The following is a 24954-nucleotide window of genomic DNA, read 5'->3' as shown; positions in this document are numbered from 1 at the left end:
ACAGGAGAATATTGAGTACAAAAGCAGGGAAGTTATGCTGAACCTGTATAAAGCTCTGGTTAGGCCACAGGTGGAGTATTGTGTCCAGTTCAGCTCACTACACTTTAGGAACAATGTGAGAGTCCTCAAGAGGGTGCAGAGATGATTTGCCAGAGTGGTGATGGAAGATTTTGGCTACAAGATTAGGTTGCAGAAGCTGGGGATGTCCTTTGAGCAAAGGAGGTTGAGGGTGGGGGTTTATAGAGATATATGTGATTGTGACTGGTTTAGAAAAGGTAAACAAAAGAAAAGCTGTTCCCATTAGCTGATGTTTTGGGCAAGAGGTGAAGCGGGACTGAACAATTTTTTTTTTTTTACACAGCAAGTGATAGCAGCCTGGAACACACTGCCTAAGAGTGCGTGCAAGCAGAGACGGTGAATGATTTCCATAATTGGATGGGCACTTGAAGGAAATAAACTTACAGGGCTACAGGGATAAAGTAGGGGAATGGGACTGTTTGAATTGCTGTAGAGTCAGCATGGACTCAATGAGCCAAATGACCTCCTTCTCTGCCATAATGTCCATGACCTCTACTACTGTCAACCTGCTAAATGACTTTGCTGGCTCCCTATGATGCTGTCATTCCCAGCAAACCAGCTACCATCTCCTAGCGCTGCAGTTTCTCCAGATAGTTGTCATCTTTATGCCCTCACTCTCAGAAGGTCAGCTATGCAACTACACACGGTGGCAAATGGTTCTCACACTAGATCTGGCTCAAACACATCATACCTCTTCTCTATCTCCACACACCGCTTCCACATTTATAACACTATTACTCCGTGACTGATCAACTGCACCATAACCATGTTTTCCACCTCCTTTAACTATGTGTATTATCACATTGCATGCTTGACATCACCCTAAATGTGCCACAACTTTCTCCAATTGAATACTAGGAAGACCAAAGTTATGATTTTCAGCAATCACACACAGCTTCTGTCCCAGTTCCATCCACACCCCATTCCAACACTCTTCCATTAACCTGTGAAAAATCCCTGATCCAGAGCTGGGTTTCAAACCCACATTTTATCCTTTTACCAAGAACACATTTCCACCCCCACCTGAGGAACTGAAGTGAACAAAAAAAAAAGCAACATTTTTCCTAGGCTTGCTGATGCTCAAATTCCAGCTTGTCCAAATTTAGGTTGCCTGCATCCCCATACTTACTAACTGGCTCACTATTCCTCTACTTGAATTTTAGTCATATTAAGACCCTTTGATGGCCTTGCTCCATAAATTTCTGCAAAGTCCTTCAGCCTCATATCTCCTGCATGGCAGTGACTAAACTTGTGTACCCACACCATTATTGGTAGCCAAGCCTTTAACCACCTTAGTTCAGGTTCTTCATAACTTCCTTCCTAAACTCCCCTGCCTCTCCACTTTTGAAACCTAATTAAAAAACATCTTCATTATCAAGTCTTCAATTACCTTTACTAATTTTCCTCATCCGTTGCCCACTGCACTATTTCTAACGGAAAACATCTCGGGTCTTTCAAGTTAAAGCTGCTACATTATTATAAGCTTTTGTTAGTTTGCCCTGTAGGTGAGAGCTCCCAAGTCCCAGAAAGTTCCCTTCATGCACTCAAATGCAACTTTTCTTTGGGGTGGGGGGGGGGGCAGGAAAGAGTGCCAAAATTGCTGAGTATTCAAAGATCAGCTGCCATTTATCCTTCCCCTCTGCTAACAGACAGCTGAAACATTCTGGACAGACATCATTAGTGGTCACGTTTCAATTCCCAGCTGTTAGTTTCAGGAAAAAAAAGCAAAAACTTGTTGCAATGTAAACTGATGCAGTTTCAATCATCTGCAATGCACAACTACTTACATCATCTAATTAAAACTATATGAAGTAAAAATTACTCCACCAGACAGATGTGATTTTTGAAGCTGATGAGTTGTATATGCAAGGCGAGCAACTGCTTAATATAAAGCTGTCTGCCCATTTCCACAGTGAGTTGTCCAGTTAATTTGTTGAAAAGGTTTCCTCTAAGAAAAGGCATTTGGAATCCACAGCAATGGAAATCAACCCAAACACCTCAGTACTTAAGAGTTCTCTCTGGCTGTATTGATACAGTGCCATCTTTGATTCTGGTGTTTAAATATGCTTGCTTCAGGTGACCATTTAAGATTTCAAAAGCCCCAAAAATGCTTGGGGACAACTCAGCTAATGGGAGCAAAAGCCTACAACTGTCCTTGCTAGACAAAAACTTAGTTCAAGAAAATGTTTTTGCAGATCACTGCAGTTGATCCCTTTCCTGGCACAGTGCCAAGAAAATTATCTACCAGGGAGAAAAGACTAACAAAATATGATTCACATCATCTGATGAGAGGCAACAAAATTGTAAACATGTTGCTAGAAAGGACCCATGTTATTAAATACAAATTTTGAAGCCACTGAAAGGTTCGCGTTGTTGGAAGCAGGTTGATCCAAGTAGGCCTTGATCCAAAATGGCAAAGGCAGGCAAATTAGTTTACACAGACGTAGTCCTTGAGAAAAACTCAGAAAATTTCATGCCTTTCAAAACATTTAAGTAGCTGAAACTAGATCGTAAAATGGTGTAAAACTTTCTTTCTGCAAGATGACAGTATACACCTGCTGAGTGAAATGGAAGGTAGAGCATACTACAGAATCAACATGATGCAACACTGGGGACAGTCTCTGAACATCAAAACACAACTCCTTTGAGTTGCCTGTTACACCTATAAAATGACAATTCTTAATTGTATGTATATGCTATACATGCGAGGGAGAAATTTGTCACCCTGTACAAATTTTTTCCACCCTACATGAAAGGCCACCCACTCTACTGCAGAATTGTCATCAAATTTACAGCAATCATCTTCCTATAACATACATTTCATCATGCATCTCCTTAATGGTTTTTCACTTGGCATTTTATATCAGCTGAAATCAAAACAAATGCATTTTCAATACAGCATGTAGTACCAAGTGGTGACAATTAAAACACTCAACAAATGTATACATTCCAGATCAGGATTTTCTTTGCAAGCTAGCTCTCAACTCCAAATATGACTGATCTCACCAACAATTTTTGAAGTTGCTTACTATACCTCACTGATGACTGCATGTCCTTTGCAATTTTGACATTTAGTCACACCATGAGAGAAGACCCTAAATAGCCCTAGAGTTAATTAGGGAACAAGATGAAAGACACAAATATGTCAATTACTCCTATTCCACAATTATCAACTAACGAGGATTGAGTACCAACCTGAACATGGAGCCAAAGTGTTGCCAAAGGATGGGAACAGATTTTACTACCATAAAAATTAAATTGGATGCTTGAAAAAAAAAGGAACTGATACAAGAGTTGTGCAAATGCATGTGTTATAAATAAGCAGTTTAAGTCAGTAAGTAGAATTACCATGAATGCTGAGTTTGGCTAGTTAAGAAAAAGACAAATAGTTTAAGCATTGCTCAATATTAATGAACATCTATGACATTATGCCATTACCAAAATAACCCAAGAAATAAAATGCTGCTCAGTCCATATTTTGGTCTAAATCTACTTTATAATATCCAGCATTACAGAAAAATCTGCAAACCTATCAAAACATGTTTTTTCAGGTTGAAATGCTTAACTAAAACAAAACGAACTGAACAAAATCTTACTTTGTTGGTACACAAAGTAAATAAACACAACACAACTTTTATAGAAAATTTTATTCAACATACAACATTTTCCAGCAAAAAGGCAATATACAGGAAAAGATTTCATACACTGCTACGTGAATTAAAAAGATAGGAGGGAAGAGAAATTAAAGTTGTGAATTGCAGATTCTATTTTACTGCACTCAACTAGACACGCTGCTGCAATTAGCTTAAAAAAACCAGTTTGAAATAAAACTACACGCAATGAATATCAACATCAGTGACTTTACCTGCAGAATCCTCCATGGGAATTTATTCCTTCGAGTGTTAAATTGTACATGTTCATCATTAAATATACAATTTTTTTGTATTTTTTTTTTTAATTTTTACAAAGTCAACAGCTTACTACTTACGTTATTGAGCATGCCCTCTGTGCTAAAGGCTGTGTTTGTCATGTTATAATTTTTCACATCTCACCATGACAAAATAGAACACATTCAGATTTTTCAACTTTGCCCTTTCCAGCCACCATTGTGTTTTAAAACCATTTCCAACAGGCAGCACAGTAAACCCCACCTACTCCAGCCAGTTACCATTAGGAAGTACTAATGGCCATAGCATCAAAATAAAACAAGCATAGCCAGATCTACAAACTCGCACCAGGCAGGATACAATGAGTACTGATTTATTATTATTGCCAAGGTGTTCTACAAAGAGAATGGGATGAACAAAAACCCAGATCATGTTTAAAAAACAAATCAAAGACCACATTCAGCTGGGAGAAAAAAATGCATCTCCTTAATATTAAGTGCCAACAACGTGCAAGATGTAGTACAGACACCATTTATTAATGCTGTGAAAGTTGGTGGTGTTTACAAATTCACAAAAATTCTGAATTCATCCAAACTACCTAAATAAAGAAAAACTATCCAAATGACTGTAAACATGAACATGCTGGCTGCTTCAAGTGTTTGTGAAGTTTCACAATACCTATAATTAGCAGCCAGCTAGAGATGTGAATCCTATGCCATCTGTTGTGGATTACTCTAAAGGCATGGAACCATTTAGCAAATGACTAGCTGTTTCCTTACTACTTAGCTCCTTCGCTATGCTGCCACATTCCGGCCACAACATCTTTTCATCCTTGAAACAAGCAAGAATTCACATCCAACTGCACTGCTCTTTGAAAAGGTAAAACCATTTCGTCTTTCCATCTGGAAAATAGGCAGTCAATAGATAGAGAAGCCAAACTGAACAGCCTCAACAAAATAAAATTAGCATCAGCAGCAAATCCTGTCGCTGAAGACTTCTGACAAGGTGCACGTGTACCAAAGTTCATTTTTACTGTTGTTGAATAGGTGCACACAGAGTCTTATTTATTTTTTTATTTTTTTTAAGACACACAATCCTGACGGGTCAGGCATTGGTGTCAGTTGTGAATTTTGATCGCTTTTTCCAGGTATGCATAGCGACTTCTCTTTGGAGCTTTATTGAAGTGATCAAGCCCCAACCATGGCCTTGGTTGGGACATATTACCTGAGAACAGAAACAGAAAATGTTACAAATATCCCTTCATTAATACTGACATATTTAAGTTCAGTTGTACATCAAGAGCTGCTTAAGCAATAATATTCTCACATAGTCTCCAGTAACTGCAGCAACTACTAATTAAGGCCTCAGAGAAAAACTTTTAAATTTTTACAACCATTGGTATAAAGCCCCATGCAAATAAAACAAGGCTCCCGGACAACTTCACACATCTGTTAAAGTACTAAAAGGATGGCATAGCAACTGAATTTGCAGAGTTTCTACTTCTAGTAGATGAATAAAATTTGCAAAACTCCATGATGCAGATCCCATTGTTATGGACAAAGCATGCTTTTTAATATACATATATACACACACAACTCTTCGGTTTCATTCCACCTATTTCTCAGAACTCATTCGTATATTTCTCTTCTAGATTTTAGACGTTGAAATTCACCAAGCAACAATGGACGGCAAAAATGTATCTTTTTAAAATTAAGCAAAGCAAATCACACAATAACAAGTACGCCAAACGTTCCCAAAGCTAGCTCTCAGCAGGGTGCGGGTGCATCCAGTGGCCATTAAGACTTTAATCCTTTTATTTAACGGAGCATTTGCATAACAATGCACACAGCTTTCTGCAAAGTGCTTCAAGCTATTTCAAATCAAATAGATGTGCAATTAACTATCAAAAATAATTGGTCTCATCCAAGTCCACAATTTTTGGCTTCCAGGCTGCGTTAAGCAAGCCTGGTTTTAATCCCAAAGACGCTGTGGTGAAAAAAAAAGTGTAAAATTTTTGCCCAAATTGCATGGTCACAGGTGAGAGAAACACCCAGAGTCTGTGACAGCTATGTTTTTAAAAATCTGTTTTATTTTCACATCAGTACAATTTAGTGGCTATCAAAAATGCAATTTCTGCAGCTTTGTTGCTATGAATGGTTGGTGATACTCTTCCCACGCTGCAAGCTAATACCCTAACTAGTAGCTAGTTAAACTCCAGCAATATCTCCTCCACACATTTGGAGTTCCCCAAATTGTGGCTCTGACAACCTGCATCAAAACTGTTTTGTCTCAGTGGAGTGCAATTTGCCTGTGGAGAAAGCGTGCATTCTGTTTTGGGTAAACAGCAATTAGACTTGCAGGTTTCTCAGAACTCAACATGGCCAGAGTTTCTGGGTCAGCACAGCTGGCTGACCAAAATAAAAATACTCATCTTCACGAGGCTCCCTGCGTCACCTTTCAAGGCGAAATAAATGCATTATTCTGAATTTTCTCATAAGTCAACCAACTGACACTAGGATAAAAGCAAAATACTGCAGATACTGGAAATCTGAAATAAAACAAAATGCTGGAAAAACTCAACAGGTCTGGCAGCATCTGTGCAGAAAGCAGAGTTAACTTTTTAGGTCTGTGACCTTTTCAGGTGTTAAGGAACGCAAGCGCCAGCAGTTCATGGATACCAATGCCCCTCCAGATCCTTCTTCCCCCATCCCTTCTCCTAAGCTGACCCTTTGCCATGTATTCACAATACCCTCGGACGCTGAATGAAATGTGAGTTCTGAAGGTTACAGACCTGAAATGTTAACTCAGGATGTGCCTGACCTGCTGAGTATTTTCACCACTTTATTTTACATCTGACAATGGGGATCAGTTTTGCGACTTTTCTGTAATGCCTCCAGAGCTTGAATTCTCCTTGTATCTTGTTGACCGGTTAACTGAACACAACAGTTAAGTTGTGATCGGATTAGAACACTTTACATTTGGAGTGTGGCCACCTTACTTTGGGCATACCGTTCAGCTTTTTACTTGATTCATTAGTTGTGTGTGACTGGACTTGTTAAAACATTTCATCTATTAATGTCCCATAGATGTCAACTCCTCAGCATTCATTGATGGAGTACATATGCTGTCCCTTTTTCTTCATTTGTAGTACTTCACACTTAGTTTCAAATCTCACTTCTAACATACCTCTGCCAGCATTATCTACTATAAATTCCTACTTCCACATTTATAATGCAAACTGTTCATGCAAACCTGTCATGCTATAATTATACTATCCCACCAAGGGTGGTACTGTAGCACTTACGTATCTGAGCATCTCAGCCAGTATTGCAGAGAAACTTCTATGCTCCATCCAATACAACTTTTTAAATTGTCACAGCTTTTCTGCTTAAAACACCCACTGCTGACCCTGTGGATTCTGCCAGTGGATTAGCTCTCATCATCCCCAAAGCATCCCCCTCCAGAATTAAGAGTGGTTCAATGAAGAGTCAAAGAGGGCATGCCAGGAGCAGCACCAGGCACACATGAAAATGTGATGTCAACCTGGTGAAGCTACAATCCAAGACAACTTACATACCAAACAGCACAAGTAGTATACTATAGACAGAGCTAAGCGATCCCACAATCAATGAATCAGATCTAAACTCTGCAGTCTTGCCATATCCAGTCATGAATGGTGGTAGTCAATTAAATGAACTGATGGAGGTGGCTCCACAGATATCCCCATCCTTAATGATGGGGGAGCACAGCACATCAGTGCAAAAGAGAAGGCTGAAGCATTTGCAACAGTCTTTAGCCAGAAGTGCTGAGTGGATGATCCATCTAGGCCTCCTCCTGAAGTCCCCAACATCCCAGATGCCAGTCTTCAGCCAATTCGATTCACTCCACGTGACATCAAGAAACGACTAAAGGCACTGGATACTACCAAGGCTTTGGGCCCTGACAATATTCCGGCAATAGTACTGAAGACCTGTACTCCAGAACTTGCTGCACCCCAAGCCAAGCTGTTCCAGTACAGCTCCAACACTGGCATCTACCTGGCAATGTGGAAAATTGCCCAGCTATGTCCTGTACACAAAAAGCAGGACAAGTCCAAACCGGCCAATTACCACCCCATCAGTCTACTCTTGATCATCAGTAAAGTAATAGAAGTGGTCGCGATAGTGCTAAGAAGCTGCACTTGCTTAATAACCTGCTCAGCGACACTCAGTTTGGGTCCTGCCAGGGCCACTCAGCTCCTGACCTCATTACAGCCTTGGTTCAAACATGGACAAAAGAGCTGAGCTCAAGAGGTGAGGTGAGAGTGACTGCCCGTGACATCAAGGCAGCATTTGACCGAGTATGGCATCAAGGAGCCCTAGCAAAACTAGAGTCAACAGGAATCAGGGAGAAAACTCTCCGTTGGTTGGAGTCGTACCTAGTACAAAAGCAAGACGGTTTTGGTTGTTGGAGGGCAATCATCTCAGCTGCAGGACATCACTGCAGAAGTTCCTCAGGGTAGTGTCCTAGGCCCAACCATCTTCAGCTGCTTCATCATTGACCTCCCTTCAATCATAAGGTCAGAAATGGGGATGTTTGCTGATTACTGCACAATGTTCAGCGCCATTCGCGACTCCTCAGATACTGAAGCAGTCCGTGTAGAAATGCAGCAAGACCTGGACAATATGCAGGGCTGATAAGTGGCAAGTAACATTCACGGCACACAAGTGCCGATCAATGACCATCTCCAATGAGAGAGAATCTAACCATCTCTCCTTGGTATTACCATCACTGAATCCCCCACTTACATCCTGGGGGTTACCACTGACCAGAAACTTAACTGGAGTAGCCATATAAGTACCATGGCTACAAGAGCAGGTCAAAGGCTAGGAATCCTGCGGCCAGTTACACACCTCCTGACTCCCCAAAGCCTGTCCACCATCTACAAGGCACAGGCCAGGCACGTGATGGAATTCTCTCCACTTGCCTGGAAGAGTGCAGCTCCAACACTCAAGTAGTTCGACACCATCCAGGACAAAGCAGCCCGCTTGATTGGCACCCCATCAACAAACCTTCATTCCCTCCTCCACCGACAGTGGCAGCAGTGTGTACCATCTACACGATGCACTGCAGCAACACACAAAGGCTCCTTACACAGCACCTTCCAACCTGCGACCTCTCCACCTAAAAGGACAAGGGCAGCAGATGCCTGGGAACACCGCCACCTGCAAGTTCCCCTCCAAGCCACACACCATCCTGACTTGGAACTTTATCGCCGTTCCTTCACTGTTGCTGGGTCAAAATCCTGGACCTTCTTTCCAAAAAGCACTGTGGGTGTACCTACCCCATATGGACTGGAAAGGTTCAAGGCGGCAGCTCACAACCACCTTCAAGGGCAGTTAGGAATGGACAATAAATGCTGTCTAGTCAGCGACGCCACATCCCATGTACGAATAAAAACAAACACCCAACTTCCCCTCCTGGTCCCCATGTTAGCCAAAATCAATCTCTTCAGGTGCTGATCCTCTGTCCTTTAAATCTGCCAACATGCATTCCTCAAAAAAAAAACTACCCTTGACCTCACTGTCCCTGCAAACTACCATCCCATCTTCAACCTCTCTTTCCTCTCCAAAGTCCCTGAATATATGGTTGCCTCCCAAGTCCTTTCTGGGAACTCCATGATTGAATACTCTCCTCCCCCCCCCCCCCCCCCCAAATTAAGTTTCTGCCCCTTCACAGTACAGAAACAGCTCTTATCAAAGTCACAAATAACATCCTGTGTGACTGTGACAAAGGTAATCTTTCCCTCCTCGTCCTTCTTGACCTACCTGCAACCTGACACGTTTGAGCACACCATCCTCCTCCGATACCTTTCCACTGTCGTCCAGCTGGGTGGGACTGCTCTCCTGGTTTCATTCTGAACTTCCTAATTGTATCCAGAGTATTGCAGTGGCTTCTCTTCCTGCTCCTGTACCATTACCCCTGGTGTCTGCCAAGGATCTATCTTATGCCCCCCACCCCACTGCTTCTCATCTATATGCTGCCCCTCAGCGGCATCAGCCCAAAGCAGTGTCAGTGTTCACATATATGCCGACAACACCCAGCTATACTTCACCATCGCCTCCCTCTATTCCTCCACTGTTGCTAAATCATCAGATTGGTTACCAGACAGACAGTACCAGATCAGCAAAACTTTCCTCCAATTAAATATTGGAATGTCTCTGAAGCCATTGTTTTCAGTCCCTGATCCAAACTCCATTCCCTCACTACCAATACCATCCCTCTCCCTGGCAACAGTCAGGTTAAGCCAGTCCGTACACAACCCTGGTGTCACATCTAACCTCAAGATGAGGTTCTGAACCCATTTGGGCCATCAGAAAGACTGCCTATTTTCACCCCTGTATCATCTGACTTGGTCCCATCTCAATTAATTTGCTGCTCAAACCTTTATTCATGCTTTTGTTATCTCTAGACTTGATTATTCCAACCCACTCCTGGCTGGTCTCCCACATTCTATTTAGTAAATTTGAGATCATCCAAAACTCTGCTGCCCGTGTTTTAACTCGCACCAAGTCCCGTTCCTCTATCGCTCCTGTGCTCGCTGACCTACATTGGCTCCCATGCAATGTCTTGATTTTAAAATTCTCATTCTTGTTTACAAATCCCTCCATAGCCTCGCCCCTCCCTATCTCTAATCTCTTCCAGCGCCACAACCTTCGGAGATACCAGCACTTCTCTAATTCTGGCCTCGAGCACCCGACTTTAATCGTTTCACTAATAGTGACTGTCTTTAGTTGCCTAGGCCGTAAGCTCTGGAATATCCTCCATATATCTCTGCCTCACTTTCCTTCTTTAAGACACTCCTGAAATCTGACCTCTGACCAAGCTTTTGGTGACCTGACCTAATATCTCAGGTGGCTGTTACATTTTGCTTCATATATTGAAATAGCATCCTTCCAGCGTCACGAGATGGACGTGCAGTAAATCCACTGGCGATGTGATAGTTTCACATGGTGTATTTTTGCTGATAACTGGAGACCAATCTGAGAGGTAGGTCTGCCACAAGTGCCTCATATGAGAAGGCTATCAGGTGTTGTTGTAGGATGCTGTTTTTGATGTTGACACCTGCTGTCAAGCTGCTGTAGCCACTGATGGCCATACCAACCCACAGGTAATGTTGCCATTTCCCTCTGTTGTTGGCTAGTGTCTCCCACCCGTGTTAATCAATGTGCAGGGCCTTCAAGCCACGCTTGCCAGCATCCTACTGGTCTTCTGGCTCCAGCTACCTCTCCATACAGAATGTCCTTGGGAATGCGTCGGTCTTCCACCCTGCGAACTTGATCGAGACAGCAAAGTTAGCTCTGCTTGATGAATGCTAGCATACTTGAGAGGTTTGCCTTTGAGGACTGTTGCATTCATGATTGTCATTCCATGAAATGCTGAGAATGCGCAATGAAAATGAAAATTGTTGAGCTTCCTTTGATGGTTATAAACTTTCCATACTTCACAGCCATACAGCAAGGTGCTGATAACAGTCCTCGTAAACCAGCATCTTGGTCCCGAGTGTCAACTAGTTTTTCCATGCACATTTCGTGAGTCAGCCAAAGTTGGTAGCTGCTTTCCCTACGTGTGTTGAGTTCTGCAGAGTCAAATCGTCTGTCACCGAAGACCCAAGGTAGCGGAACTTGCTAACCACTTCCAGCAGTATTGTTTAATGTGATCGAGGGTGGAGATGTAACCACTGTTTCCTTGATGCATATACAACGGGAGAACAGGTAACAGGCACGGGAGAGATAATCTAGGAGTCTTTGTAGCTGAATTTCCTTGTGGGAGACTCATGGCATCAGTGTGGAGTTCTCTGATTACGACCTGTGGTATCTGTGTTTTTGCTTCCAATCTGGACAGATTGTAGAGCTTGCTGTCTGACCTAGTATGTAAGCAAACTACTTTCCCTGCAGATATCGAAGAAAAGGTCAGGAGCATGGAGAAGAAAATACCAAAGTGGGGGCTGGGATGCAGCTCTGTTTCACTCCATTCATCACTCAAACTGCTGGAAGTGGAGCTGTCAAACTGTACAGTACTGCACATGTCAAAGGAACGGATGAACCGAATAAGTTTTGCTGATCAATTTTCTCCAAAATCTTGTAGAGTCTTGCTCTTCTGATAGTGAAGGCTTTTAAGAGATCTACGAAAGCAAGGTACAGAGGCATGTCCTGTTCCCTGTACTTCTTGTGCAGCTGGTGTATGGAGAAGATCATGTCCACTGTAGATCTGCCAAGCACAGAAACTGCAGTGTGCTTCTGGATACACTCGGCCTGCAAGTTGGAATTTTTTCAACCACGACCCCAGCAAAGACCTTCCCCAGTGATGCTGAGGAATAAGATGCCGTTGTAGTTGTTATTCTCCTGTCGCCTTTAGGTATAACGTGATGATTTTTGCACCATGCATGTCCTGTGGAATGGATCCTGCCCTCTAACAGAGAAGCAGGTGGTCATGAAGGTGTAGCACAAGATGGAACTTTCCATGTTTAAGCAGTTCAACTGGAATTTCATCCTTGCCAGCTGCCTTTATACTTGCTAAGGAACCAATGGCCTCTTCAAGCGCAAGTGATGAAGGTTCTGCATCTAACTCACCCATGATAGGAAGCTGGGGAAAGCGTCAAGCGCAGACTGGTAGATAGGGTGGCCATTCGTCTGGTTTTATACCGGAGATTCTGTTTTTCATGTGGTCTGTTCTCTGCCCAGTACCTGATTTGAATTGGATGTCTTATTATCCAGTATTCTTAATTTCAAGTACACAGCCTCTAGGGAAGCATCTCAAATTATTGGCTCCGGCTGTGCCATTGAAAGCCTGGCCCAAGGGCACCATAGCAGCCCCACAAAGATTCTATTGGGCCATCCATATTCGCATCCTTATGAAGCCTCACACTAAGTCACTTGCATCATAAGTAATGTAGATTTAGAGTGTCACTTCTCTCGAGCAGCTGCCACAATGGATTGGGTTACTTGACAGTCTCAACACTTGTGTACAAAGTTCTTGATTAAAATCATGACTATTTTTGAACCTGCTTTTGCTCCTCTAGGGTTCATTGCAAGCTGGAAATGTACATTATGCAAAGTAATCTCAAAGTTTCGAATCAATAGTTATTTATTTACTTGAATAAAAAAAGTACACAAATGCATGCGCGCGTAGGGGTTGGCAGGGCTGTCCGGTATTCTTGAGGTCAGTCAGTGGCCACCCTACTGGGAAATGTCACACACCATTCTGACTTGGAATTATATCGCTGCTCCTTCACTGTTGCCGGAACTCCCTTCGTAACAGCACTGTGGGTATACCTACACCACATGGACTGCAGCAGTTCAAGACGACTGCTCACCACCACCTTAAGGGCAATCTGGGATGGGAAATAAACGCTGGCCTAGCCAGCGACAAGCACATCCAGTGAAATATAAAAAGTAGCGTTCAACCCAACAGGTCATCTGCTTGCTTCTGTCAATTTCAGAGGGGCAACTTTGCTAACGGTAGGACCAAGCTCCCTCTTGATCCCATCATTAACACGTAGATTTCCATTGTTGCAGGCAGTTTGGATTTCTTGGCATAGGTTGATCCAGTATTTATTTGTGCAGTGTTGTCTTGTCTTTTGCACAACTGCCTGGGCTAATTTCAAGTCATGCAGTGTTCTGGCGATTGAGTTTACGTTGTGCATCAGGTAGCCTTTGCTTTTTGCTTCAATGACAGATGCCATCTGTGCTGAGTCAGTCTCAAATCAATCTTTGTTGTGGGTTCAGCCTTTACCAAATGTTGCTGCTGCTGTTATAGTTAACTGAACTCAGCAACTTCCAAGCTTCATCAAAATCAACACTGGCATTTCCTGGTAAGCCTTTGGGTAGGAATTGCTCAAGCGACAATGTGAACTGTTGGTATTTGGCATAATTTCTTGTACCAGGGATGTTGATGCGTGACGAGCCATCATGTTTGCAGCTGTGAAGCTTTCAGGGTTGCACTTTCATTCTGCTGTGACCAGAGAGTGGTCAGTGTCACAATCTGGACTGTGGTAGGTGTGGGTATGGAGAATGCGGGCCAGATCGCATCTTCTGGTGGTGATCAGGTCAAGTTGGTGTCAATGGCCAGATTTTGGATGACTCCACGATACCTTGAGACAATGTCTGCCCTAAAGTGTTAGCGATGCACATGTTAATTCTGGGCACAAAGCTCAAGTCGTCGTCCATTGTCATTGATCTTGCCCACCCCATGATGACCAAGGCACGGTGGCCATGAATCCTTGTCCAATCCAACACAATATGAATAACTTTTCACCCTTTGGAATATGCTCCAGAAATGTGTCAGAATTGATCTTTGTCTAAGAATTTGGCATTTAAGGTTGGTGCATAAGCACAGATGATGTTGACAGGTGTTCAGAAGTTGCTACTGGTGACTCAGTTGAATGAGTTAATCTGCTGACTATAAAGCCTACACCATGTTCATGATGGTCTTCTGCGCTCTTGCCATGCTAATAAAAGGTGTAGATAGTCTCACACATAAAGCTTGTGTTGGCGAATCTGGTCTCCTGCAGAGCTGCAACTTTGACATCAAGCTTGCTTAGCTCACAATCAATCAGCGGTGTCTTGCGTACACTGATTGCAGAACGTGGATCATGGTCCATGCCAGGACACAGTCCTGATGTTACAGCTTCCAAGCCGGAAAATTTCTCTTTTGTTGGTTGTGTACTCACCCTCTGTCCACTTGTAATCCCTTATCTTACCGTACCCAGCGAGAAAGACAGATGTTGGCAGGTCAGTACCTGACTGGCTGAAGGTTGCCCAGCTTGAGGCAGACAGTAACTTACCAATAGGACACGATGATGCGTCCCACCGGAGACAATCCGTGGTGCCCATGCTCTATGCCAGCTGAGCCAGACTTAATTTGTAGACTGCTAGCTCCCGTGTGTGTTTCCCGACTGGTGAGACTCAGGATGAAGTGACCTCTCCATTGTCTTGCTGCAAAGGCATGGTTTTAGAAGGTGCAGACTTGCCTCAGATCTGAACGCCAACCCCCACCCCACACTCTTGTAGGCCAATATCAGAGGGAAGACGCAAGTCTATATGTCAGGAGAGCAGTTGGTTCCAGCAGTTGTTTGCTTAAAGCGATCAATCACGGCCTAATAGGATCCCACTTCAGATTTCTTGTCAGGTTTACTTCCCTTAGCCTTTGGCTCTCCCGCTGTTCTTAGAGGCGATGCCCAGCAAGGCCCAGGCCACTGTCTCGTCACTTTGCAGATTAGCTGTATCTTGAGGTGGTTACAGCAGTGAATCTCATCGCCTAAGTGGGCCAGGCCATGGCCCCTCCTGCAGCTTAACTGCTATGTGGTGATCCTTCCAGAATCCACCCTTCCCTAACCACCATCCCCCCCCCACAATTTCTTTAAAGAGAAACAACAAAAAAGGGAAATGCACTTCCTGGACTGAAGAGCTCTACATGATTTGCACAGTAAACAGGTAACCTGTATCTATTCAAAATCAATTTATATATCAAACATCTTACAAGGAAACATGCTTACAGTGAGAAGTTCTAATATTCTGGCACATTTGGTGTTAATGGCAATGCCTGAAATTGTGAAACTGCTTTTGCAATTGGATTTGTCACAGAAGTTTTAATTACAAAAGTTCCTCTAAAATAACTTGCAATTTACAACAGTGAAAATAACAGAATTAATGAATAAAATCAGGACATTGTTAAAATCCTGACACCACCTGTTTAATTGTGTCCTAGCTTGGGATCACTTGTCAAGCCCAAAATTGTACTATATTATGACTTTGCTGTTAATTTAAATAGACATATCCTCATGCAAACATTCAGGTCACATGTTCACATGTACAGATGCAATTTTAACGATCTTCAGTCTCACAAGAGCTTACCCGTTAACTGTAGAGAATCTGGAACTGGCCAGTCTTCTGCAAAAAAAGTCACGCATATAAAACTCCCACAAAAAGGTAACCCTCACTGCTGTTTAGAATTTTTTTTATATATATATATATATATTATATCCCCACAGGTTATTTTTGTAAAAATACAGCAATCCATTCATTAGCACTTAGTCATTCAAACCAACTCCATCTGCCTCAATTTGCAAATTTTTTTTGCTACTTACTGGGCTGTGGCTCAAAATCCTTCAGGTTGATTTCATATTCATCTTCATTTATGTATTGGTGCCGACCCATCATCACAATTGCAAACTTGAACTTGAAAAGAGAAATAAGATTTAATGCTACAGGATTCCAAGAGAAGTGAACTCTATACCAGATGACTGCAGGAACCAGTTATTCCATTTATTTATTCAATATTAATTTTCTGGGTTTTTAAGACAAACTTCGATTACAAACCAACAGCAATATCTATTTACTGCTTTCTCAGCTTGTTTAAAGAAATAGTCCAATACAAGAAAAGTATTCTCAAAATGATGACCAAGATTAGCTGCTTTTACCTTTTCAAATTCCTTCTCCTGAACTTCCAGCATGGCCTGAATTCGCTTCATAACTTCCCTGAAGGGTTCGCTCTAAAATTTTAACGTGAACTCTGATTAACTTCAAACCAGCACTATTTTTGAACAAACTTTCTCAAACCTTCTTGTGCCATATTTCTGCACTGCAAAGCTTTGCCATTAGGTGACACTCAAGAGAAACAAATGCTTACTAAGCAAATACTCTTCAAAGACAACAGAATTAGGCAACTCGCCTGGCATATCCGCAGCAAGAATGGAATCCCAAAAGTGCCAAAAACTTCTTTGTGAAAATGAGCCACTGGGATCAGTAGTTCATTCTCTTTGTCCAGATCAACTTGATCTAGTGGGACCTCCTGAAAAATGTTCAAATAAATGCATGTACCAATTGGAAAATGTTTATTTAAAAAAAAAGTTTTTGGACTACCACAAAATAATTGGATATCAAATGCACAATGTACCTCTATCCTGAATGTGCGGCTTGTTGCTGGAGATAAACATTCCAACAGCTCATCTTCTTGATGGACTCCAATTATTTTGTAGCTTACAATTTCCAGCAGCCTAAAAGCAAACACACATTAACAGTTTAAAATCTAAAAATGCAGACTGTCTCAGGATCCAAAGGTGATTGCTCAGAGATGCACGAGCCCAAGATGACTGGCCCCCCAGTTGACCAGATTTCCCTACTAATTTTAAGGCACTGTTTTCAGCAACTGTGCCACGAATGTCATGCCATGCATTTCTACTTATGCCAACAACTATGAGGCAATTTGAAGTAAGTTAAAAATACAGGCAAAATGTAATTAAACTTTGACTGTTTGGAAATCTTTTAGGGGACACTTACTTAGTATCCAATCATACTCCTCGGGTAAATATTTTAACTAAAAGCAGTACCTAGCCATTACTAAAAGTGCCACTACTCGCCCAACTTGTGCCTAATTTGCCTAAAAAAATAGCTGTGTTGGGATGAGAAATTGAAAAATTAATTACGTGTATACTATAATTTGTAGGCAGTGCCCAACATTTTTTAAAAACCAGGTTATGTCACTTGTTAGCTCAAAATAAAACACTGGTGGACCCTGACACAATACTGTGTGGGTTTCCGCTGACATCAACTACAGCGCAATGGACTTTAAAAGTCCAAATCAGTTTAATTTGGATGCCTAAGACTACATACCAGAACAATCTAGTGCACACAACTTATCTGCACTGCCTGCATTAACAGTGGAATTATCACTACAAAGTATGTTCAGTGGAACACTACACAGATTCTTACCTTAGTTTACTGGATCCTTTTTCTGACAATTCTACAGCTTTCTTACATTCTTCCAGCAAGTCACGCACACAGCCATGCTTATCTGGATATAGTGTTATCTCCTACAATAAAATAATTTTTCAAGTCGGTATTCGGTTGCATGATCTGTTTACAATTGCATCTCCAAGTAGCATCTTGCAACAAAATATTACTAACAAGTGGAGGATGATTTGAGCTAGTTTCTTAGTACAATAATCAAATATTCATCACTTAATTACTGCAATGAAAGCTAAACTTAAGTGAAAGTTAATCAGTTGACTGGCACTCTTATTTAGGGGCTGTACTACTTTGGCAGTAACCCAAGAATTTGAGTTTATAATATTGAAATGTGATTAAAAAAGGAAACAATCATATAGTCGATAGCCTGGGAGATGTTGATCTGGTCACTTGTGTTTATAGTATGGGAATAAGCCTGAAGAGTTTGCAAGGGCAATATAATGATGAAACTTAAGTGGGACACACAACAGTGTTAACACTAATTAGAAGAGATTGAGAAGAGTTAAATTTTTTATTTTTTATTATTCATTCATGGGATGTGGGCATCGCTGGCCAGGCCAGCATTTATTGCCCATCCCTAATTGCCCTTGAGGTGGTGGTGGTGAGCTGCCTTCTTGAACCGCTGCAGTCCATGTGGGGTAGGTACACCCACAGTTCTGTTTTTTTTATTGACTTCATAGCGGTTAGATACAACTGAGTGGCTTGCTAGGCCATTTCAGAGGGCATGTAAGAGTCAACCACATTGCTGTGGGTCTGGAGTCACGTGTAGGCCAGACCAGCTAAGGACAGCAGATTTCCTTCCCTAAAGGACATTAGTGAACCAGATGGGTTTTTACAACAATCGACAATGGTTTCATGGCCATCATTAGACTAGCTTTTAATTCCAGATTTTTTTATTAATTGAAATCAAATTCCACCTTCTGCTGTGGTGGAAAATACATTTTGTTGTTACTCTGATGTTACTTTTATGTACTGTTGATGCACTATGATTTAGTGGCAGTATGCATGGAATGTAGAGATCAAAAGGTAGAATGAATATAATAGTTGAGTGCACCACAGTATGTTGTACTCATACTGTATTTGTGAAGTGTGATGCGTCAAAAAATGGCATAATTCTGCATCGTTGCAAGTGATTTGTGTACACTCCAGTGTTTGAAGTAACAAGATGAGAATCAGAAGCAGTCCAACTGCCCCCCCGCATCCCGACTAATTTTCTTCTTTTTACTGTGTTGGTGCCAAATCCTTCAGTACTTTATCAAGAGCCCATCCTTTATATCGAGACACAAACATCGCAACTAGGACTTGTTCTCTTCCCAACTGACATCCATACCTTCATGCAGGGGTCACCAAACAAGATTCCATGATAATTCTTCGTCAGTGCTGGAACCCTGATTGTAACTATATATTCTTAAATTTAAAAAAAATGCAGCCAAGATCCAATTCAAATTCAATATATTGCAGAGATTTGGTCCAGTTTACATCGACCTTGCTAATAGTCAATTGTTTTGATTTCCACTCTGGAGATGTAGTCATGCAGCGTACGAGGGAAAGGGCACTTGGGCCTCCATAGGAGGGAGCTTGTTAAAGTGCTACCAGGTTATTTTCCCTCTAGTGGAAATTTTACTGGATACCTTTATATGCATGTGCTGGCAAGTGTATGCACATGTGTGCCTGAGACAAGGGAAAATTGTTTTTATCCTCAGCTGTACAAGTTTTTTTTAATTTAGAATTTTTTTACTACAATCATATCTGTTTAAATGGCACATTCATTCTGCAACACTGTAAAATGCCTAGCTATTACATCTTAATGCAACATAAAAATTGATATTTACCTCTTCCCTATAACTGCTGTTGAGCCATATACACTTGAAACTCCGTCTGTTCTCAAAGTCTGTGATCTTCATTTTCAGCTAAAAAAAGTTTATTAATGCAAAACAAGATTTTGTTGCATTGTCTTTGCAGTGTAAAATGTCTAACACATTGATTTTTAAAACAATCTTAATTACAAAGAATATACAGCACAGAAACAGACCATTAAGCCAAACCAGTTCATGTCAACATTTATGCTCCACCCCACCTTCCTCATCTATTAGCATTACTCTTTATTCCCTTCTCTCCCATATGCTTATCCAACTTAAGTGCAACTCTGATATTCGTCTCAACCCCTTCCTGTGGTTCTGTCTGAATTGAACAGTACTGTCTGAGAACAAGCCCTTTTAAAGTCCCTAATATAAGATACAAGTCAATCACTCATTGCATTTATTTTCCATAATAAATAATGGAGACTAGGCTGAACTTTGATTTATTTCATCTTTTCCAGCTATTTAAGATTTCCAAATTAAGAAAATTGCATGAAACAAACTTATAGCTTTAAAAACTCCCCTCCCCCTTTCAAGTTTTAATCCCATTTCCCATTTTTTCCAAAAAGACAACATAAACCCGAATATCTCAAGTTGAGGTATTGCTACTGTTACAAATCCACAACAAACTAAGGACACCTTTTTTGGGGTGGTATGGAGAGTTATTTAAGTGGGGTCTATTGCATAGATTCTTATAAATTTCTTGGTTGTAATTTTCAGGCTAGCCAGAGATGTGTCCACATTAAGAATGCGCCAGTCAGTTACAAATATTTGAACAGCAGCGCAGTAATTTTTCTAGACTGACAGATCCAGAAAAGGAAGATTCCTTTTTAAAACAAAACTTTGAATTATTTTAAAAATAAATATCTGCCTATTTTGATCAATTATCCATCACACTTGCAAACACACCTCAATCTTATAAAAGTGTTTACCAATCCCTGATATCTGTCCTAAATCAAATCAAATTCAAAAAACTTCCAGATTGATTTACAACCACAAACAGAATACAAAATTGCTATAAATTTCACAAGTTTGAAGATTAAATTGTTCCACAGTTGACAGTACTCAGTAAAAACCATATTAGAAGTAATGGACAAGGCTAGCCAAAGTTTTAACATTTGGTAAATTTGGAATAAAACAGCAAGAGGTTAGTTCTGGGATAGATGCAAGTAAATATACATATTTGAAAATTTTAAGCTTTATTTAATACCAGTTTATCCCAAGCCTTTTCCACATGTAGCAGAGAGGTTGAGTACAAACACACTTACTTGCTGATAATAGAGTTTCTTTGGTTGCCTTGGCTTGAAGAACTGCAGCAGATCTCTAAGTGTGCCTTCATAATTATGCCTAAGAGGATTACCAGGCCCATCCCTGTAACTTTTAACAATAAAATCCTTTAATTTTTGGCATTTTTTTTTTATACATAAGAGAACACGACATTAATATCAATGAATATTTTTAAAAATGTAAGTCACAGATTGCAAGAACAAAAAAATGACTCAAACTATATCAAGTGCTTAGACACATGAAGGAGGTAAATGACCACACTTTACGAGAGTCATGAACGTGCTTCCATTATTAATATTTTTGAGGACTTATGTTTAAAAGACTGGAAAATACCTGAGGAGATGCTGGGCTTTTTTTTTTAAAAGCGTCACTGGAAGGACACTTGGGACTTTGTTTAAAAACAAACACTTACTGGAATTCACATGTCTTAAGCTAAGTAAACAGTCGGAGCCTTAAGGACTATGGAACTATTGAGTTGTTCACAGAGAAGTCACATGGCTAGAGTTATGGCTCAGCAGTTTTGGTTTCGTTTTTGGAGAGCAGTTGGCATGTACCCTGCTAAGAGAGGTCATCCAACTCATGCTGCTCCACCTCTGAGAAACCTTGAGAATCCAGAGAGATAGCTGAACCCATTGATGTTGCAATTCCCCTGAAAAGCCAGTAAGACTAGGCCTCAACGTCTCGAACACAACTGCTTCTGAAAAGATCCCAGTGACAACCACATTATGTCTAGTGACAACTGTCTACGTGTAACTCGGACACCAGATCTAAAGTCACCTGGAACAGTTCATATCTTATCCCTTTTTTCTTCAAGAATCAGCAAGTATTTGGCCAAAGAATTCTCATTTTTGTGAAGTTGATATCTGCAGAAAAAGCTTCTTTATTTTTTCTTTAACCGGTGTCTGTGTTGGGTTATTTAGAAAGGAATATGTTGATACTTTCATATTTCAATCTGTGTTAATAGGTTTTGCATCTTTATTGATTAGGTCTTGTTTTATAATAAAATAATTTTGTTGTTTATTAAAGAAACCTAGTTGGCAGACTTTTATTCTGAAACTAATATAAAGTACATAATTGGCCATATTGGTAACAGGGTAAAACATTTAAATATACGCTGCGACCAGTGGAGTAGTGGAACTAAAGAAAGACGTGCATTCCTCCAACCTCGGTCGTAACACAATTAATCCCACCCTCACAATAAGGAAAAATTACTTCTTCACTGGGAAATTATTTCACAAGTTGTCTAACAAAATGTAACAGATTTATAATTTAATATGAGGACGCTATGTTAGCATAAGGCACTCCAGATTAAGTACAGCAAAAGTACTTCAGAATACAGCTCCCTCTACTCTGTGCCCTGTCACAATAATGTGTTCGACCATCACTTTTGGAAACTACCCACCATGCAGTCTATTTTTTTTTCCCCATTTTCATGCATTCGTTATACATTATCTTGGTAAAGATATAAACTTAAATGTCCATTTGTGCTGAATTACAGCCAATTCTGCATCATGGATTTGTGCGCAGTAGGAACTACACCACGATTAACCAAACTTATTTTACACATGAAGGACCTTTATATAACAGAAAGAAATGTGATCCCACTGTCAGTTTCTTATAAATGTTTAAGCATTATGCATTTCCTGCATTATAACAGTGACTACACTTCAAAAGTACTTCATTAGCTGTGAAGTGCTTTGAGCCGTCCGGTGGTTGAGAAAATCACAATATAAATGCAAGTCTTTCTTCTTTTGATTAAACGGTCTCTTACAGCAAGTGTGAATCATGAGCATACTGGCAGCACTGGTGAAACTAAAAAGTTGCAAATAGATTAAGTATTTGCTTTTCCATCTGTTACTGCCACGTGCTGGATTTTACTTAGTTCATCGTTTTGATGCTCTAACAGACTGATGATACAGGACCTACATTTGAAACTGGCACGTGTGATTGACACTGCTTACCAGAAAACATTCAAACAAAGAATTTTTTTAATCCCCTACTCTATCAACTGCTATTAACAATGTGAAAACAAATTACCAAGGATTCACTGCCATGCGCAAAAGTTAGGAAAATATATCCATTGATAAGTCTTTTTGTGAAAGAAATTTAAACTGCGAAGTTACGTAGTCTTACCCTTGAGACTTGAAGAACTGGAGCAACATTGGGTCAGTGTTTAGTCGCTGTGCTACTGTCTTGGCAACCTACCAAAAAGAAGTATCAGTACATTTCATACTGCCTGTTATATGTGGGGATTCATTAAAAATGGGCACTGCAAAAGTGTCCAGTACTGTAGTAGGGACACTTTCATAATGGAACACTAAATAGAAAACACAAATGTTCTATTTTGAACCTTTTCGTAAACTAATTTTTATACCATTCAGCAATGAAAGGATTTATAAACTTTGAAATGTTAGTCACATCAGCCCTATTAATAACTTAAAATAAATGTAAGGTCAAGTAAATGCAATTATCTATGCTAAATGTTTCCTTGTGATTTATTTTGAAACCATAAACAGCATGATATTTAGACAACCCTAAAACTGCACAAAAAGGCTAATAGTTAGATTTTCTTTTGGAAAAACAAGTCTTGGCAAGAGTATTTTTTGTACAGTCTTTGATTATATAACTTCACCTGACTGGGCCATATGAATATGTACAAATGTTTTAGCTTCATTGCATACAATATTAAATAACTGATGGAATATCACATTCTGAAGCTGAAGATATACCAGTTTAGAATTACCATCAAACTCCATTCCCTAGCCATGAACTCCACCCCTCTGAGGCTGAACGAGACCAAATGCAGCCTTGGCATCCTATTTGACCCTCAAAATTAGATTCCAATTCTATATCTATTCCAACACCAAGGTCACCTACTTCTACGTCTATCACTCTTCTCAGCCCTTGCCTCAACCCCTCAGCCATACCTTCCTTACTAAACTTGATGATTTCAATGCTCTCCTGGGCAGCTTCCCACCTTCCCCACCCATAAACTTGACATCGAAAACTCTGCTGCCCATGTCCCAATTTACACCAAGTTCCATTCACCCATCATCTCCGTGCTCCTGACCTTCAGTCCTGGAACACCGATTTAAAAAGCCACATCCTTATTTTCAAGTCCCTCAGACTTCGCTCCCATCTCTGCAACCTCCACCAGCCCTGTAAACCCATCCCCACAATCTCTGCACTCCTCCAATTCTGACCTTTTGTGCATGCTACAATTTTAATTGGTTCGCTACTAGCAGCCCTGCATTCAGCTGCCTAGGCCTCAAGCTCTGGAATTTCCTCCCTAAACCCATTTTGCCTCCTTTAAGACGCTCTTTAAAACCTAACACTTTGACCAAGTTTTTGGTCACCTGCCCCAATAGGTGTTAAAATTTTGCTTGATAATGCTTCAGTGTAATATCTTGGGACCTTTAACTGTGTTAAAGGCACTTTATATATGCAAGTTGTCATTAATGTTTCATAAACTGAATTTGAGTCAGTTAACACAACCGTTATGGCCTCTACCAAAGATCAGCATCTCTTGAAGCAGATACACAATTGCTGAAGCAATAGACTTCCATTATTTGCAGAAGCTGCACCTACCAAGCCCAATACAAGAAGTGATTTAGAAAATCTACAACTTACATCATACATGAGCCACATATAATATAGGCAATCCAATTTTTTTTTTTTTTTTTTTTAATTGCCTCTAGATTAAAATGAATTCCTAACTAAATGGGCATCACTCCACTTTTGGGTTCTCGTTCAATATGCTCAAATTAGTCACTGAAATGATTTGAGTCTAATTTTTTAATACACTTATAGTTGAACCCTCATAAAAAGCTCATACCTGAAAATAGTTCATTCTATTAGACAGAGTCACCACAAAGCCTGGGTCATTAGGAATAGTTTTATCACAAAAGATGACATCAACCCGATGGTAGAGATCTCGGAAATAATCTTTTGCAGTTGGCAACTCACTCGAGTCATTTTCTGGGTCATCCCTGAAAAGTCAGAAAGAATTAGTGACTTCAGCTGTTTAAACATTTCTTTTATTTAAAAATGTATCCT

General features: G+C 40.6%; 1 protein-coding gene across 5 annotated transcripts in view; it reads right to left on the bottom strand.

Annotated features, from left to right (window-relative positions):
- Positions 1-3710: 3710 nt before the first annotated feature.
- Positions 3711-24954, bottom strand: part of usp7 (ubiquitin specific peptidase 7 (herpes virus-associated)) — a 107420-nt gene continuing 86176 nt past the window's right edge. For 2 of the 5 annotated variants that reach the window (XM_068056410.1, XM_068056415.1), the window contains exons 22-32: positions 24734-24887; positions 23032-23099; positions 20880-20988; positions 19585-19662; positions 17717-17817; positions 16902-17001; positions 16677-16796; positions 16426-16497; positions 16093-16183; positions 15860-15895; positions 3711-5189 (exon numbers count right to left, since the gene is read on the bottom strand). In XM_068056410.1, coding sequence (XP_067912511.1) covers positions 5083-5189; positions 15860-15895; positions 16093-16183; positions 16426-16497; positions 16677-16796; positions 16902-17001; positions 17717-17817; positions 19585-19662; positions 20880-20988; positions 23032-23099; positions 24734-24887 — 1036 coding nt within the window. In that variant the 3' untranslated portion in view covers positions 3711-5082. The remainder of the gene's footprint in view (positions 5190-15859; positions 15896-16092; positions 16184-16425; positions 16498-16676; positions 16797-16901; positions 17002-17716; positions 17818-19584; positions 19663-20879; positions 20989-23031; positions 23100-24733; positions 24888-24954) is intronic. The other 3 variants (XM_068056411.1, XM_068056412.1, XM_068056414.1) reach the window with 3 other exon arrangements.

The sequence above is a fragment of the Heterodontus francisci genome, chromosome 24, assembly GCF_036365525.1.
Source record: "Heterodontus francisci isolate sHetFra1 chromosome 24, sHetFra1.hap1, whole genome shotgun sequence".
Taxonomy (NCBI): domain Eukaryota; kingdom Metazoa; phylum Chordata; class Chondrichthyes; order Heterodontiformes; family Heterodontidae; genus Heterodontus; species Heterodontus francisci.
The sequence above is the reverse complement of the archived record's forward strand: the minus strand, read 5'-3'. Positions and strand labels throughout refer to the sequence as shown.